This window comes from Sphaeramia orbicularis, chromosome 12 (assembly GCF_902148855.1).
Source record: "Sphaeramia orbicularis chromosome 12, fSphaOr1.1, whole genome shotgun sequence".
Taxonomy (NCBI): domain Eukaryota; kingdom Metazoa; phylum Chordata; class Actinopteri; order Kurtiformes; family Apogonidae; genus Sphaeramia; species Sphaeramia orbicularis.
In genome coordinates, this window is record NC_043968.1 from 16,334,132 (window position 1) to 16,349,131 (window position 15,000).

The 15,000-nt window shown below is 42.0% G+C and overlaps 1 protein-coding gene across 14 annotated transcripts in view; it reads left to right on the plus strand.

The window, feature by feature from the left end:
* The window catches only part of mast4 (microtubule associated serine/threonine kinase family member 4), a 71,314-nt gene extending 56,519 nt beyond the window's left edge, over positions 1 to 14,795 (plus strand). For 9 of the 14 annotated variants that reach the window (XM_030148522.1, XM_030148524.1, XM_030148525.1 and 6 more), the window contains 17 exons: positions 400 to 461; positions 555 to 646; positions 904 to 1,112; positions 1,216 to 1,354; positions 1,717 to 1,849; positions 1,933 to 2,098; positions 3,298 to 3,399; positions 4,034 to 4,156; positions 4,302 to 4,411; positions 5,062 to 5,183; positions 5,583 to 5,797; positions 6,192 to 6,392; positions 6,875 to 7,101; positions 7,194 to 7,316; positions 7,630 to 7,766; positions 8,243 to 8,433; positions 8,520 to 14,795. In XM_030148522.1, the coding sequence (XP_030004382.1) occupies positions 400 to 461; positions 555 to 646; positions 904 to 1,112; positions 1,216 to 1,354; positions 1,717 to 1,849; positions 1,933 to 2,098; positions 3,298 to 3,399; positions 4,034 to 4,156; positions 4,302 to 4,411; positions 5,062 to 5,183; positions 5,583 to 5,797; positions 6,192 to 6,392; positions 6,875 to 7,101; positions 7,194 to 7,316; positions 7,630 to 7,766; positions 8,243 to 8,433; positions 8,520 to 12,340 (6,173 nt within the window). In that variant the 3' untranslated portion in view covers positions 12,341 to 14,795. The remainder of the gene's footprint in view (positions 1 to 399; positions 462 to 554; positions 647 to 903; positions 1,113 to 1,215; positions 1,355 to 1,716; positions 1,850 to 1,932; positions 2,099 to 3,297; positions 3,400 to 4,033; positions 4,157 to 4,301; positions 4,412 to 5,061; positions 5,184 to 5,582; positions 5,798 to 6,191; positions 6,393 to 6,874; positions 7,102 to 7,193; positions 7,317 to 7,629; positions 7,767 to 8,242; positions 8,434 to 8,519) is intronic. The other 5 variants (XM_030148523.1, XM_030148526.1, XM_030148534.1 and 2 more) reach the window with 2 other exon arrangements.
* The last annotated feature ends 205 nt before the right edge of the window (positions 14,796 to 15,000 follow it).

Here is a 15,000-nt window from a genome sequence, read left to right on the forward strand (position 1 = left end):
CAAGGTGGTTAATAATGTGCATTTGTTCTGGAGTGGTGATTTCCAAAATGGCTGTTAAATGTGTTTGTGATGCCACATCTGATTTCCACCCCATTTACTCTCAATCCAGAGTATCTTGGGAGTCAGCACCTTAAAGCTAATAGGCGAATAAAACCTTAAGTCTGCTTTATTGTTTTGTTTATAGATCGTGGTTTCTTGCATTTCAGTTTCTAGAAGCAACTGAGCACCTTTTTCATAAAAAAAATAAATAAATGAATCCGAAGGAAAGTGCATATAAAACATGGCCCCAAATAATGCCATAAATTTGTAATAGCCAAGCAAAAACATTTATATAAAATTATCTTGCTGCGTCTGAGCATTCTAGCATTCTATTTGATTTACTTTTGTGTTTCTCTGCAGAAATTGCTCAGTTGACCAGCTGTGACAGTGGGATTGCAGAAACCCCTGAAACAGATGACTCTGTAAGCACTCCAAAATAGATTTTTTCATCACTCTCCTTCTTCTCTACTGCAGACATGTCTTTATCTGAATTCATTCCCTTTCTTCTTCCCTAGTCTCAGAGCTTGAGTACAGCCTTGCGTTCCAGACGTAAACCCTGTGAACTGGACTTTGAGATGACAAAACTCATCAGTAATGGTGCCTATGGGTGAGAACTTATTATTTTAGATCAGATTATGTTATTTCTGATGATAATTGTTGCAAAATACTGATTCAACAAGGAAGCCGTTCAGAAGTGTTCATTTAAATCTGTATTTTGTAATTTTCCTGTTTTTCTCCCTTGCCAATTTTCTCTTTTTATACTGGACAGTAATGATGTCTGACAGCTAAAAAATGAAGCTGTGTGAACATCTGTTCTCTCAGCTGCATATTTATCCATTTCTTCTACATCTTTATTTTCCGCAGAGCTGTTTATCTGGTCCGTCATAAGGAAACCAAGCAGCGATTTGCTATGAAAAAGATCAATAAGCAAAACCTGATTTTGAGAAACCAGATACAACAGGCCTTTGTAGAAAGAGACATCCTTACCTTTGCCGAAAACCCTTTTGTGGTGTCCATGTACTGCTCCTTTGAGACGCGGCGGCACCTGTGCATGGTCATGGAGTACGTAGAAGGTGAGCAGCTGGCTTTTCAGTACATAGAGCTGCAGCAGGAAGCAATAAAAGTTTTAAAAATATCACAAGCACATCTGTAACTTTACTCTGATTATCTCAACAGGGGGAGACTGCGCCACTCTTTTGAAGAACATGGGTCCTTTACCTGTGGATATGGCCAGGATGTACTTTGCGGAGACAGTCCTGGCTCTGGAGTATCTCCACAATTATGGCATCGTCCACCGGGATCTTAAGCCTGACAAGTGAGACCTCACAAGGCCCAGATCAATTATTATACTGAAGCACAAAGCCCATTTTTTCCCAGACTTTTTTTAAATTTTTTTTTTTATTCAATTTCTGTTGTTTATTCCTTTTCCATAGTAAAGCGAGCACCTAAAATTTAATTTGGAGTTTGACATAATACTTACCTATCAACCTGTTGGAAACTCAAAAAAATTCTGAAATGAGATAATTATTGTTTTTCTTCGGGTGACTCATCAATCAAATACTGATCTTTATTATCACAAAAAGACTAACTGCAGGCTGCTTTTATTTATTCAGACCTAACTCCTTTATTATAACAGGTCATTATATATATTTTTTTCTCCTCTGTCCTTTTTTCCAGTTTGCTGGTTACGTCGATGGGCCACATAAAGCTAACAGATTTTGGGCTGTCAAAAGTCGGGCTGATGAATATGACCACCAACCTGTACGAGGGTCATATAGAGAAAGATGCCAGGGAGTTCTCTGATAAGCAGGTCAGCCATGTTCAGCTGTTGAAGTCAACAGTTTCATCAGCAGCTTTTCCACAAACCTTATTTCTAGTGTCATTTCTTCTCAGGTGTGTGGAACTCCAGAGTATATTGCACCAGAGGTGATCCTGAGACAAGGTTATGGGAAGCCGGTGGACTGGTGGGCTATGGGCATCATCCTCTATGAGTTCCTTGTGGGCTGTGTGCCATTTTTTGGAGACACCCCAGAGGAGTTATTTGGACAAGTAATCAGTGGTTAGTGTTACCTCACTTTTTGCAAAAAAAAACAAACTGTAGTTACTTCTCACTGGGTGATGTAATCCTTAGATCATCTTTAACACAAATGGGTTTTCTGTGGCAATTTAAGCCAGTAAATTAAACCTATGTTTCTTTGTTTTTTCAACTGTGACATTTTGTGTCTTCAGTAAAACACATTTGGAATTATTTTTTTGCAATATATCATATGCACAAGTCATTAACTAGCTCATTTTTTTACGTGCTATGTCTTATATTTGTTTTGTATTTTAAAGAATATTTAATACATTTATTTGCATTTTATCTAATATCACACATTTTCTGCTGCTGGTGGTAATTTAGTTTTAAGTTTCCCGGCATCTGGCGAGCAGATTCTACAGAGCACATCATGGGAAATTCCCAAACCTCACTGAAATATGAATTAAACATTTGCATAGTGACTACATGGAATTAGTTGCTGGAGCATATTTCTTAATTTATTGAAGCTTAAGAGTTCCCTAAAGGCCAGTAGAAAAACAGATGGCGTTGAGTGGATTTAGCTTGACTTTAGACCACAAATGAAGTTTTAATATTATGATAATGTTTCTTCTTTGTTATGTAGTCTCATGGTGGCAGGGCAGGGAGTATCATAATCATGAAAACAAGGATGTTTATCCTGTCAGCACAGGGGCTCATATGAATTGTGTTATGCGGACTTGTATGATAACTGTCTCTATCTGTGCCATGGAAATAAATGGCATGCCATGACTGATTTGGTATGCTCTCAATCAAATTGTACCCAGCCTCTGAGAGTGACTGTTAATTAAGGGGGCCTGAACACACTGAATGCATGCCACCGTGGCCTCAGGCTGCACATACATATTCATAGCTCCCCTACCAAATTTGATTAAAATAAGGGACAACTGGTGCACAGAGCAGACAATCAGCAAGACACAGACAAGCTGCTCTCTCCTTTTCATTGCATATCCATAAGACTTTTCAGTAATAGCTGCAGTACACATAAATGATCCCTATCAATATAATGCTTACACCCCAGGATGTAAAGTGTATCACACTGAAGTGCATTTATATGTAGGCCAAGCACTGATAATGTAAGAAAAATAAGATTCCTCCAGTATTGAAGCAACTGGGTCTGACTGACTGCTCGTATGCTTGAGTATTTGTTATTCAAACTGTTTGCATTCATTACTTATTTGCAGACGAGATCAACTGGCCCGAGGGAGAGGATGCCCCGCCCCCTGACGCTCAGGAGCTCATCACGTTGCTGCTCAGACAGAACCCTTTGGAGAGGATGGGCACAGGTACGCACACAAACGACCAAGAAAACGTGCTGCAGCCTGGAACTCTGTTTGGTCTAGACAGGCACAGCAAGCTACCATAAATTCACATGTGACCGATGGTGCCACCTCAGCACCGCTCATTATTCCAAGTCACCAGGAAGAAATTGAGGTCAACCAACAGCGGAGCAGTTTATCCCGTGGCCTGTTCACCTATTCCCTTTGATCAATGGCAATTATTTCCTTGTCACTCCATGAATCTAGTTCCATGCATGATCAAGCACTATGAGTGTGTAGATGTGCGGACTGTAAAAACGGCCATGACCTGCTACAATGGCTTTTAATCTGGGGGATGCACGTAGACCGCTGAACCTCCTTGTTCATCTAGATTTCCCCTCACCGAGCTGCCATTCACAAAGGCTCTCGAAAGGTCACAGACAGGAAATTGTCCTGCATAATTTATAGTCATGATATCAGTTTGGCCTGCAGCCACTGGGGAAAATGAAAACATAGCATAAGCATTTCTTCACTACCTGCGTCTAGCTTAACCGCTCAATGTCAGTGAACAGTTTGTGTGTTTATCTGCAATATGTGCTTGTTTTAGCATTATTTCCTGAATACTGTATTCAACATGCTTTTTTGTCTGCTCCCTCTGCAGGTGGAGCAGCTGAAGTGAAGCAGCATCAGTTTTTCCACAACTTGGACTGGAATGGCCTGTTGAGGCAGAAGGCTGAGTTTATTCCTCAGCTGGAGTCTGAAGATGATACCAGCTACTTTGACAGTGAGCAGTCAGCCCTGAATTTACTCAGAATTCTTAGAAGTTTTACAATTTATCTGTTTTTTTTTTTGTTTTGTTTGTTTTGTTTTGTTTTTTGCTTGCTAATAATTGAATGTCCTAAAATGATCAAACATAAATCTTGCTCCAGCTCGCTCTGAGAGATACCATCACCTGGAGACTGAAGAAGAGGATACGAATGATGAAGACTTCAATGTGGAGCTCCGGCAGTTCTCCTCTTGTTCCCACAGATTCTCTAAGGTGTGTCCTTAATCTGTCCTCTCAAATGTCTCTAGCTTCAAAATAACACCCATATATTATCATTAATGCCAAAGATGTAAGTGATGTAAATGAGTCCATGCCTTCATCTGCCCTGATCCATTCTCATGGGAAACAAAAGCATGAGCCATAAGCATATCATATGGAAATCGGTCTCTTGCAACGTGCCCCCTCCCCTTACCCCTACTGTATTAAACGTTGATTTAAGCTTTGCATATATTTTCTGCTTGCAAATCAGTACTTTTTTTTATGGTAATGTGAAACACAATACAGTCATACAAGCATGGAGTCATTGTTGTGCTGCATTGCAGTAGGCTCTCGCCGCACATCAAAACAAAGCATTACAGTGTATCTCCAAAAGCAGCAGGGTGTCTCAGAGGAAGCGTTGAGCTGCACTGAACCTCTCCTCAGCTGCACCTAAACTTCATGCTTGTAAAGACTTGATGAAACTGCCATTATCCTAGGCTCTCAGTATTTGTGTTAACTAATTAACTGTTCTAGCATTACTTGGCAATTTTCCTCTCTGTGTCCTTCAAGCTGAGACTATGAGTTTGAAAAGGTTTACGTAATAAATATTTGCATTTTCAACCTACATGCCCTGAAGTAAGTCATGGTGTTGTTGCAATTTTCAGGTTTACAGCAGCATTGATTTGTCCCGTGGGCACCTGGAGGAGAAGGGAGAGACAGAAGAGAAGAAGAGTGAGAGCCCACTGACTGTGGACTCTCTCAGCTGGACGCCAGACTTCGCTGAAATGTATATTCACCCTCATTTTTAAATCATAATTATAGCTCAACCACATTGCAGCTGTTCACATAAATATGATGCAGCATGAACTAGGGATAAAATATTCAGTTTAGAGACATTTAAAGCTGATTTTGTAATTAACAACAATAAGACTGTTACACAAAATAAAATTAAGATAAGTAAGAGAAATTCAGTGTGTTTTTAGGATGTATTCTACAATGCCTTGTGTAGTCCAGATAGAAAAAAGTAGTCATATTTTCAGTTAATCACAGTGCTTGATAAGTATATTTTTGGAATGTTGAAATCCTGCAAAATGCTATTTTAAAACTAATAAGTCTTTGTGGTTAGACTTTACTTGAGAGTGAGGATCTTTGTATCTCATGAGAATCTATTGTCTTCTTCAACCAGGCCGTCCTTGTCCCACTCGACAGACACGGACAGTGTACATCAGGGACTTCGCCCTGGTTTGCTGCCAAAGTTTGCCATTTCAGCAGAAAGTGAATGCGACGAATCCTCAGGCCTCGGCGACCCCAGCAAAGCATCATTCTCTATTGGCGAACTGCCGCAGGATGAGCCTGATGCAACCACCCCTGGCAGCACTCACAGTGGAGCCACTCTGTCTGGTAAAAAATGTTACACGCCTTAAATGACATAGAACACAAACGTATATCATGTCTGGCTGGTTTTCATTTAAAAATTGATGTGATTTTGTAAAATGAATCTTCTGGACTGTACTGTATTTTAGTGATTATTCTAAGATTCTTTTGTTACAGCTAGCAATTGTTATATTCATCTTCATTTTTGGTCTGTATTTGAGCCACTTGCTTGTTCAATCATTAACAAATATTCCAGAAAACAAAGGGTGTTGGTGTTGTCTGTGTTCAGTGCCCATGTGTTTCTTCTTTCTTGGATCATTCAGTCTTAACTATCACTGAATTATAAAGATAAACAATCAAAGCAATTATTCTTTCATTGTTTTACTGTGTCTCACCTCATGTGCATATTTTGTTTAATTAGGAAGTTTCTCTGAACATTTGGACCAGCTGACCCCTAGAGGTGAAGGGATAGAAAGTCCTGACAGTACCAGCCACACCTCTGCAGACCAGGGGGTTCAGAGTACGTCTCTGCAGCCTGAGAGCATTGTGCAGAAGATTGGAGCAGTGGCTAAAGTCCCAAAGTCCGTCTCAACTGGGACACTATCTCTTATGATCCCAGGGGGTAAGTCGGAGAACACAAACATGCACAAAGACAGGTACAGCCTTTGATGAAAACTACTGAATTTGACCAGTTACTTAAATGCAGAGGTATTAGATTTGCCACAAAGTCACAGCAACAGCACATCAAGAATTACAATAAGAGTATTGGACTTGGAACAAATAATGTTGAAAGAGATGAAAGAACACTATAGATCTGTGTGAAATTGGCCCAGCATGGCATCTGCTGTGAGTTTCACTGTACAGAGTGGCTGCAAGCAAGTAACCAAGCACAAACCACTAACAAGGAAAGTAAGCAGGCAAGGCAGGAGCAAGAGGTCTTCACTGTTGGGAGTGAGAAAATCCCATTAGCTTCAACCACAGCAGGAGCTGAATGAACCTTGCTCAGAAGCTTTATAACCACCCATTACTGCTGCATCCACGGTCAGTCAAAGTCTGATTGATTAAATAAATCAACCTGCTTATTCCTTATTCTTCATTTTCCAGATATTTGTGGTGCATCTCCTTTGCCTAGCCCACTGTCTCCGTACTCCCTCTCCTCTGACCCCTCCTCAAGAGACTCCTCTCCAAGCCGAGACTCTTCTCTCTGTACCACCAACCCACGGCAACCTGTAATCATCCACAGCTCTGGGAAGAAGTTTGGCTTCACACTTAGGGCAATTCGAGTGTATGCTTGTGATGGTGACATCTACACGGTCTACCACATGGTTTGGGTAAGAACACAAATTTTGATTAAATGTAAGTCCTTAATACTGTAAAACATAAAATGCTCTGTAGAAAAATGAAAAACACTTTGTCTTTTCAGAATGTAGAAGAAGGTGGACCTGCACATAAAGCTGGACTCAAAGCTGGAGACCTCATCACTCATGTAAATGGAGAACCTGTTCATGGTCTTGTCCACACTGAAGTAGTGGAACTGCTGCTCAAGGTATACCAACTTGATTGTCTTAAGACAGTAAATGAGATTTAATTAAAATAACAGTAATTAAAGTAATAGTTTTCATAGTTTCGATTTATAATGACATACAACTTTAAATCATATGATCTTTAATTTGTTGTTGTTTTTAAATGATTCATTATTTGTTGATTTAAGCACCAAGTGATTATATACACACACACACACACACACACACACACACACATTACTGTTGCTTTATATTACTAAAAAAAAGTGCTTTATATGACTTACTTACAGTTGTTTAAATAATTTCTGACAGTACCTTGTTAACCTTCCTTTTCAGAGTGGTAGTAAAGTGGCAATCTCCACAACTCCCTTTGAAAACACTTCAATAAAAACGGGTCCAGCCAGAAAGAATAGTTACAGAAGCAAGATGGTTCGATGCGCCAAAAAGCCCAAAAAAGAGAAAACACCAGAAAGGTAACAATTCATGGTTTCTGCGTCATCTTAAATGTCTTAAACATATATAGTATACCATGTGCATAGTGCATACAGTGCATATTTAATAAGCTAAAAACCGGCACCAAGCAATGAGTCATGGGTGTAAAATATTCATCCAGCTGCTGCATTAAGTAGCATCTGGCAAAAAGGTAATGAGAATCACAGGTAAGAATTCATGCAGATTGTTCAATTAATTTTCATACATCTGTCAGCAAAGAAAAAAAGGTATAAGGTATGCACGGCTGGTGTCGCTGAGTAAAAAGACACTGTGACTAAAACCTGCAGTTTAGTGAAGGGTTGTGAATGAATTTTTGGATGTAGGTGTTACTAGGCCTCTTTTTTCCCACAAGGGGGCAGACTGGTAATTTTGCCCAGTTACGTTGTCGTGTTTCATTACAAATAGAGAATTTTACATGGGTGTGGACTGATTTCCTTTTTCTTCCTCTCCTTTCCAGGCGACGCTCCCTTTTCCGGCGTTTCGCCATGCAGCCCTCTCCTCTTCTGCATACAAGCCGCAGTTTCTCCTCCCTCAACCACTCGCTGTCCTCTGGTGAGAGTCTCCCCGGCTCCCCCACCCACAGTCTCTCTCCTCGTTCCCCTACAGCCGCCTTCCGCCCCGCACCAGATTTCACCCAGTCAGGTGGAGGCGTTATCCTCTCTTGTATTGATGATGCCTAGAATTTATTCACTATTTCACATTACTGATATTCTGGGTTTTTTTCTTTTTTTAAGGTGGGAACTCTTCCCAGAGTAGCTCCCCCAGTTCCAGCGCTCCAAACTCCCCTGCTGGCTCAGGCCACATTCGTCCCAGCACTCTCCATGGCCTCGGTCCCAAACTGCCAGGACAAAGGCTTCGTCAGGGACGCCGCAAGTCTGCTGGTAGCATTCCCCTCTCTCCTTTGGCCCGCACACCATCACCTACGCCCCAGCCGACCTCTCCTCAGCGCTCCCCCTCCCCCCTCCTCAGTGGACATTCTGTTGCCATCTCAAAGACAACACAAGCCTTCCCAGCTAAGATACATTCCCCTCCCACAATCGTACGCCATATTGTGCGCCCCAAAAGTGCTGAACCACCTCGTTCTCCCCTCCTAAAACGTGTCCAGTCTGAGGAGAAGCTGTCTCCCTCTTACACAGGAGATAAGAAGCACCTGTGTCCTAGAAAACACAGCCTGGAGGTGACCCAAGAGGAGGTGCAAGGGGAGGAGTTGAGGCCAGGGGAGCGCGATTATACCATCCTGCAGAGTGTGGAAGAATCCGCCTGCGAGCCACTGTCAATCATCCGTGTCCGACCTGTAGAGCAGGGCTGCTTAAAGAGGCCGCAGGTCACTCGTAAGATGAGCCGGCAGGAGTCTGTGGAGGACCTGGACAAAGAAAAGCTCAAGTCCAAGGTGGTTGTAAAAAGGCAGGACTGGTCAGAGAGGAGGGAGTCGCTGCAGAAGCAAGATGCCCTTCGTGAATCAGACTTCGCCCCCGTAACTGGCGACGACAGGGATGAAAGCTTTCTAGTCAGGGGCCAGAATAAACCACAGTGTAGCCCAGAGTCGGGCCCTTTGGAGCCCAAAGCTGCTAGCACTACTCTTAAAGATGTGCTGTATAAGAAACTGACCACACGTGTTTCTGAAGGCATGTCTGAACCTGGTGGCAGCAGTGATGGAGAATGTGGCTTCAGATCAACACTCTGCTCTATTCATCCAGAGTGGCAGCACAACAGGACAAGTAAAGACAATATGAAGCCAGACAGGTTGGACTTCAAAGCTCCTAACATTGAGTTCACCCGGAAGAGGTTATCATTTGAAGAACGAGAGGACTGCATGTGTCGGTTATCGTCCAGCCTCCACGAGAACCTCCACTTCGGCTCCACCAGGTCTAAAAGCCTCCAGCTGGACACGGCTATGTCTCATGATCACATTAAGGCGGGGCTAGGAAGTGTTCACAGCAGCCCTGAAGGTTTGGCCCCCAAGCTTTTCTCTGGCAGAGGAGAGAGTGCTGTGGAAAAACTCCAGCTCATCTCCTCCACAGAGTCTCCACTTCGGAAAACATCATCAGAATATAAACTAGAAGGAAGACATGTTTCCTCTCTCAAACCTCTGGAGGGAACCTTGGATATAGGCCTCCTCTCAGGGCCAAGAGTCTCTAAAACAGAAACCTGTTTATCCAAGATGGCAGAGAAAACAAGTGACTCTATTTCTGTGAGCCCTCCAATTTGGCTCCAGAGCCCTATTGAGAGACACATAACCATTCCCCACCTCAAAACTACAGACAAGCCGAAGAGCCCCCTGGCTTGTTCCCCAAGCCCAGAGGCTGTTTGTTCTCCAAGTAGTATAGCTGTCTCTAAAGAACAAGAGTCAAATAACACAGCCGTAGAGGGGAAAAGCAGCACAGGTAGTGAGAAGACACAGGACAGACATCATGAATCATTAAAGGCCCCCGTCATTAAAGGAGAAAACTCTACCTTTACTCTTAAACAAGAGAGCAGGACTGCTATGAAGTCCACTTCATCACTGGCCCATGAACACAGAGGCCCTCGACACAGCTCCCACTTCTCCTCATGTGGAAAAACACCTTCCATACGGGAAGTCAGCAATGAAGACCAGGACGATGAAGTGGAGCTACAGGAAGTCACAGCACACACTACATCACAAAACTCTGACAGCTCCAAGACAGACGTCTCTTTGACTTCAGCAAAGCTGGAGGTAGACATAATAACTGTTCTGGCACCTACACAAATGGAGACTTCAGCTGCGGCGGTCAGTGAACCATTACCTGTGGCAGTGACGCAAAGTATAAACTCTGGTTTGGATACAACTCCACTTCAGAGCTGTGAGGCACCAGTTACTGCACCGAAGTCAAACATGGCCTCTGTTTCTAAGGTGAATGTACAGAAAGACTCTCCATCTGTACAAGCTCCAGAGGAAGTGCAACCACTTCTATCCAAACAACTTTTGAACATCTGCTCTTTAAATAAAGAACCCCAGGTTTCTGTCACAACACCAGCATCTGGTTCTGTAAATGAAAATAAAATCTGTACTTCAAAATCAGAGGGTCAGGACAACAACGAAATGCCTGTTAGCAGACAGGGTGTACAAATGACGAGCACAGCTGTGAAAGACATTGGTGACACCAGTGGCTCAGGCTCTAAAAAAGACATGAAGACACAGTCCACAGTTCCAGCGGTGAATGCAAACCCAATCACAGAGAAGAAAGAGGATGTTTCTAAAGGAGCAGTGAACATTGCATCCTCATCTAGTAATGTTGCAGAAGTTATACTAACTGTAAACAAAAAGAAGATTAACACTGTGTCTGTAGGTGCAATAGAGAGCAGTAATATATTGCTGCAAAAGAGTGAGGATCCCACATCACCAAAGACAATGAATAAAAGCAGTGTGAAAAATTCAGAGCAACTGGTACAAACAAACTGTCCAGCTGAAAAAGCACAGTATAAATCACCTGCTTCAGAAAATTGCACTTCTAAAAAAGAAGAATCTGTTATTGTAAGAGAAAACACTGTGGCCCCTACTGCAAAGCAGAAAAGTTTAGTTTCAACCATTGCAAATGAAAATGTTTTTAGTCCTAAAAGTAAAACAAAACCTGACCCACAGCCTGCACCTCACACTGCTGTGAAAACAGAGACAAAAACACTTGAAGTGAAGTCTCATAGTACACCTCCTCCTGCCACAGGGGGCAAAGGCAGCCCAAATGGAAAACGGAGAGATCAGCCGAAAGAAGCACTGTCCGTTACTTCAGCCTCTGGGAAAACCCACGAGCCTGCACACAAAGAAACATCAGCGGTTTCTAATGTGAAGCGGGATGTACCAGTGCAGCTGATTCACTGTCCCCCTCTGTCTGATATGAAGCAAAGAGAAACCCAGCCTAAAGCTTTTGTAGCAAGCTCTGTAATAAAAGACCACATGGACTCGAAGCCAAAATCTGCCCCTGCCAAAACCGTCAGCTCACCTGTACCCCTGAAACCCACTGTAGCTCAAACCCCTGTCATTAAACAAAGCCCTGATGCCAAACACAAAGACCCCTCACCCAAAACCCAGACTCCACTTCTTAAAGACTGTCAAGACTCTAAACCAAAAGATGTTGCTTCACCTCTTAATGCACCTCAGCATCACAGGAAGGAGCCTCTGTCCCCGTTCGACGTCCCGGTCCAGGGTGATCCACCTCCGGTGCTGCCAAAACCAGCGCTGAAGAAAGAACCGCACTCGCAGAGCAGTGGAGCTGTCCCAGTACGTGTCGAGACCGGAGTCAAGGTATCCAAGGAAGCCCCCAGGTCTGAAGGACTGAAACCAGACGGTCACAAGGGCCCTGGAACACACGAAACCAGAACCACTACCACCACTGCTGACAAGCAGGTTTCCTCCAGCCGCAAGGACCAGGCTGACAGGAAGAAAAAAGACGCTGCTCAAGAGGTCACATCTGTGCAGAAAAACACAAAAAGAGACACATCCAAAGCTGCTCCTCCTGCACAAAAAGACACCCCAGATAAAGACACTGGCAGGAGCAAGCAGCAGAAGGAGTCGCCACGGAGCTCTAGCAACAAAAAGTAGAAGGGTGTTTTAAAGTAAACGCTTCAGAGAATTTAGATTTAATAAAATGTTAGAAATGGTTTGTGCAGACATCATCATGCCTTCTCTTTTCCTTTGAGGACCGGGCAAGCTGTTACATTGTGATGCTGAATCAGATGTAGGTGTGTGTGTGTGAATAAGATGACATATGTAACTGTATCTAGGTCTGAATGTAGGCAATCATTTGCTGATTCTTTTTGGTGTGTCTGTTTTTACTTAGAAGAATGTTTGTTTGAGCGTTATATTTGAGAATGCTTTGTGCAATCAGTATGTCAGGGTCAACAGGGAGGAGCCTTACAAAGGTTGGGATGTACTGTAGTCAGTGCCATAAATGATGTTGAATTGCACTCTTTAACTTGTAGACATGGAGGACCTGATGTTGAAGGCGCTGTTCTTGTAATGCAGTAAACCGCACAGTTTGGCTTAGCAACTTGGCTGTGGTGATGATGCCGACTCACACGGTTGTATCACAGTGGTTTCCGTTCAGTGTAATCAGACTGTGAATTCTCATTGAGTTGGGGTCTGTGCAGTGGTACACGAAGGGAACGCACTACATCCCGTGCTTCTCCCCTAAATCTTTAAAAATAGTGAATCACAATACGGTTCTACAAATCATAAATTAGTGAAGGGGCCTTAGAATTCTGGGAAATAAAACTTGCTGTTCTTAGCAAGGTGGGGTGTAATTTCACATTCCTCTGTCATCTGTACATATATTTTTGATTTTTATGCAATATGGTGTAAATATGATAACACTGTAAAACGGGGATACATGGGCTTACATGATTGTTGTTTGTATTATATGTATAGATTTTGCAGTGTCATGTTTGTATGCTCAGTATTACAGAATCATGTTCTGCTTGATAACTCTGTGGTCTGAAGTAAGCTAAAGTGATGTATCTTGTCTAATACATCCTCTTTGTGACTTTAAACATGTTTTCACATGTTCCAAATTAACTTGAAGAAAAACAAAAGAAATGAGGGGGTAACTGGGCTGTTAAAAAAATGTAGCATCATATAAGAAAACTGTGAGGGCTGTCGGCTTTTCCCAAGAATGTCTTTATTGTTGAGGATGTATCTGTTTGCTGACTTTGGTCTGACGAATGATGACTGTGTAGAATATGACGCATAGCGTAGAGAAGATGTTTTGTTTTGATTGAGATGAACCAGCAAGGCTGCATTTAATTTGCCAATAAGCACTGCGGTGGATTATGTCCATGTGTGCCCAGAATGATCTCAGATCAATCATGTGACTCACATTAGGTCTATAAAAGTTCATGTCCTGTACACAGAGTGCTACCGTCAGGATTTTTAAGGCACTTTGACTTTAGGCTTTGGTCTCTGTGTTATTCGAGTCACGTGTTAGTGTTTAGATCTCAGAGGACTCGTCATGATGAGCAGCACCCGGATTAAGATTTTAGACGACAAATGCATAGTAAAGTTCACCTTCACTGCGTATTTTTGATGTTAATGTGCAAACACTGGGTACTATATAGGCTGTGTCTATACTTTAGATGCCTTTAAATTGCAAAGCCCTACATGACAACCAGAAAGTAGCCTAGGACACTAAGTATGTAATGCAGTATTTGCTCCTTTGTGCTGGCTGTAGGAAAACAATCTTATCTTATACTTATACTCTACATTAAAGAGTCAGACAGAATTTCATTTAACTTCACACATAATGCACCGTAGTTTATATAAAAATGGCTTCCAAGAATGACACTGAAACGCGAGATTGAGCGCAAAGATTTTAATGTTGCAGAATCTGATGTTTACTCGCATTAGATATTGTAAATGTATTGCTAATGTATTATGAGAGAACAAATGCACCTTAATGTTTGCCAAACTTCAGTTCAGAGGGTTAGGAAGAGAGGCGGACTGGAACTGAGAAAGATTTATTCATTTTCCACTCGTCCCGGCTGCAGATCGAAATTAATCACCTGATATGTTTTTAACAATTAAACATTTCCCCCCAACACACCCCCCCTGTGATAACTGACATATAAATCCTAATAGCACATTCAGTGTTTGTTTACAAAAAAATCATGGATGTATATTTTGTACATTGTTGATTTGCCAAATCTATGTTCTGTGTCACAGATAATGTTGTTTATAGTAGTGTGTGACTCTGTTCCTTCGCCACCAGGTTGTTTAATAACAACATTCGTTTGTGCAGTAACAAATGTCTTTACAAATGTCAGGTTCTTCTTTGTCTGCTTGTCTTTTCAGTTTCCTTTACCCCCCCTAGTATTAGATGAACTCGCTTACGATGGTTTGTCGTCGTTTGTTTGTCTTTTAGAATATGTGCAATAAAAGTGTTTTGAGTTTTGTATTTTGCCCAAGGAAAGCTCTATGGATGTCATAGATGTTGTATATTAAAAAAGATATTTATACTTATAATGTTGCGTAAAACTGAAAATAAAATGAATATATAAATTAATATTCTTCTTGTCCTTTTCTTTGCGGTGAACAAAAATGTATTACTTTATTGTTGCTCTTTCCTTTGAACACATGAGATAAATAGACATTAGACACTTGTGGCTGGAGGAAAACGGTAAAAACTACATGTAAATTGGCTAAAAACTGAAAACGTCAATTTTGCTGTTTTGTTTTTTTCCCTCACCAGCTAACCTCAGTGCATGCTC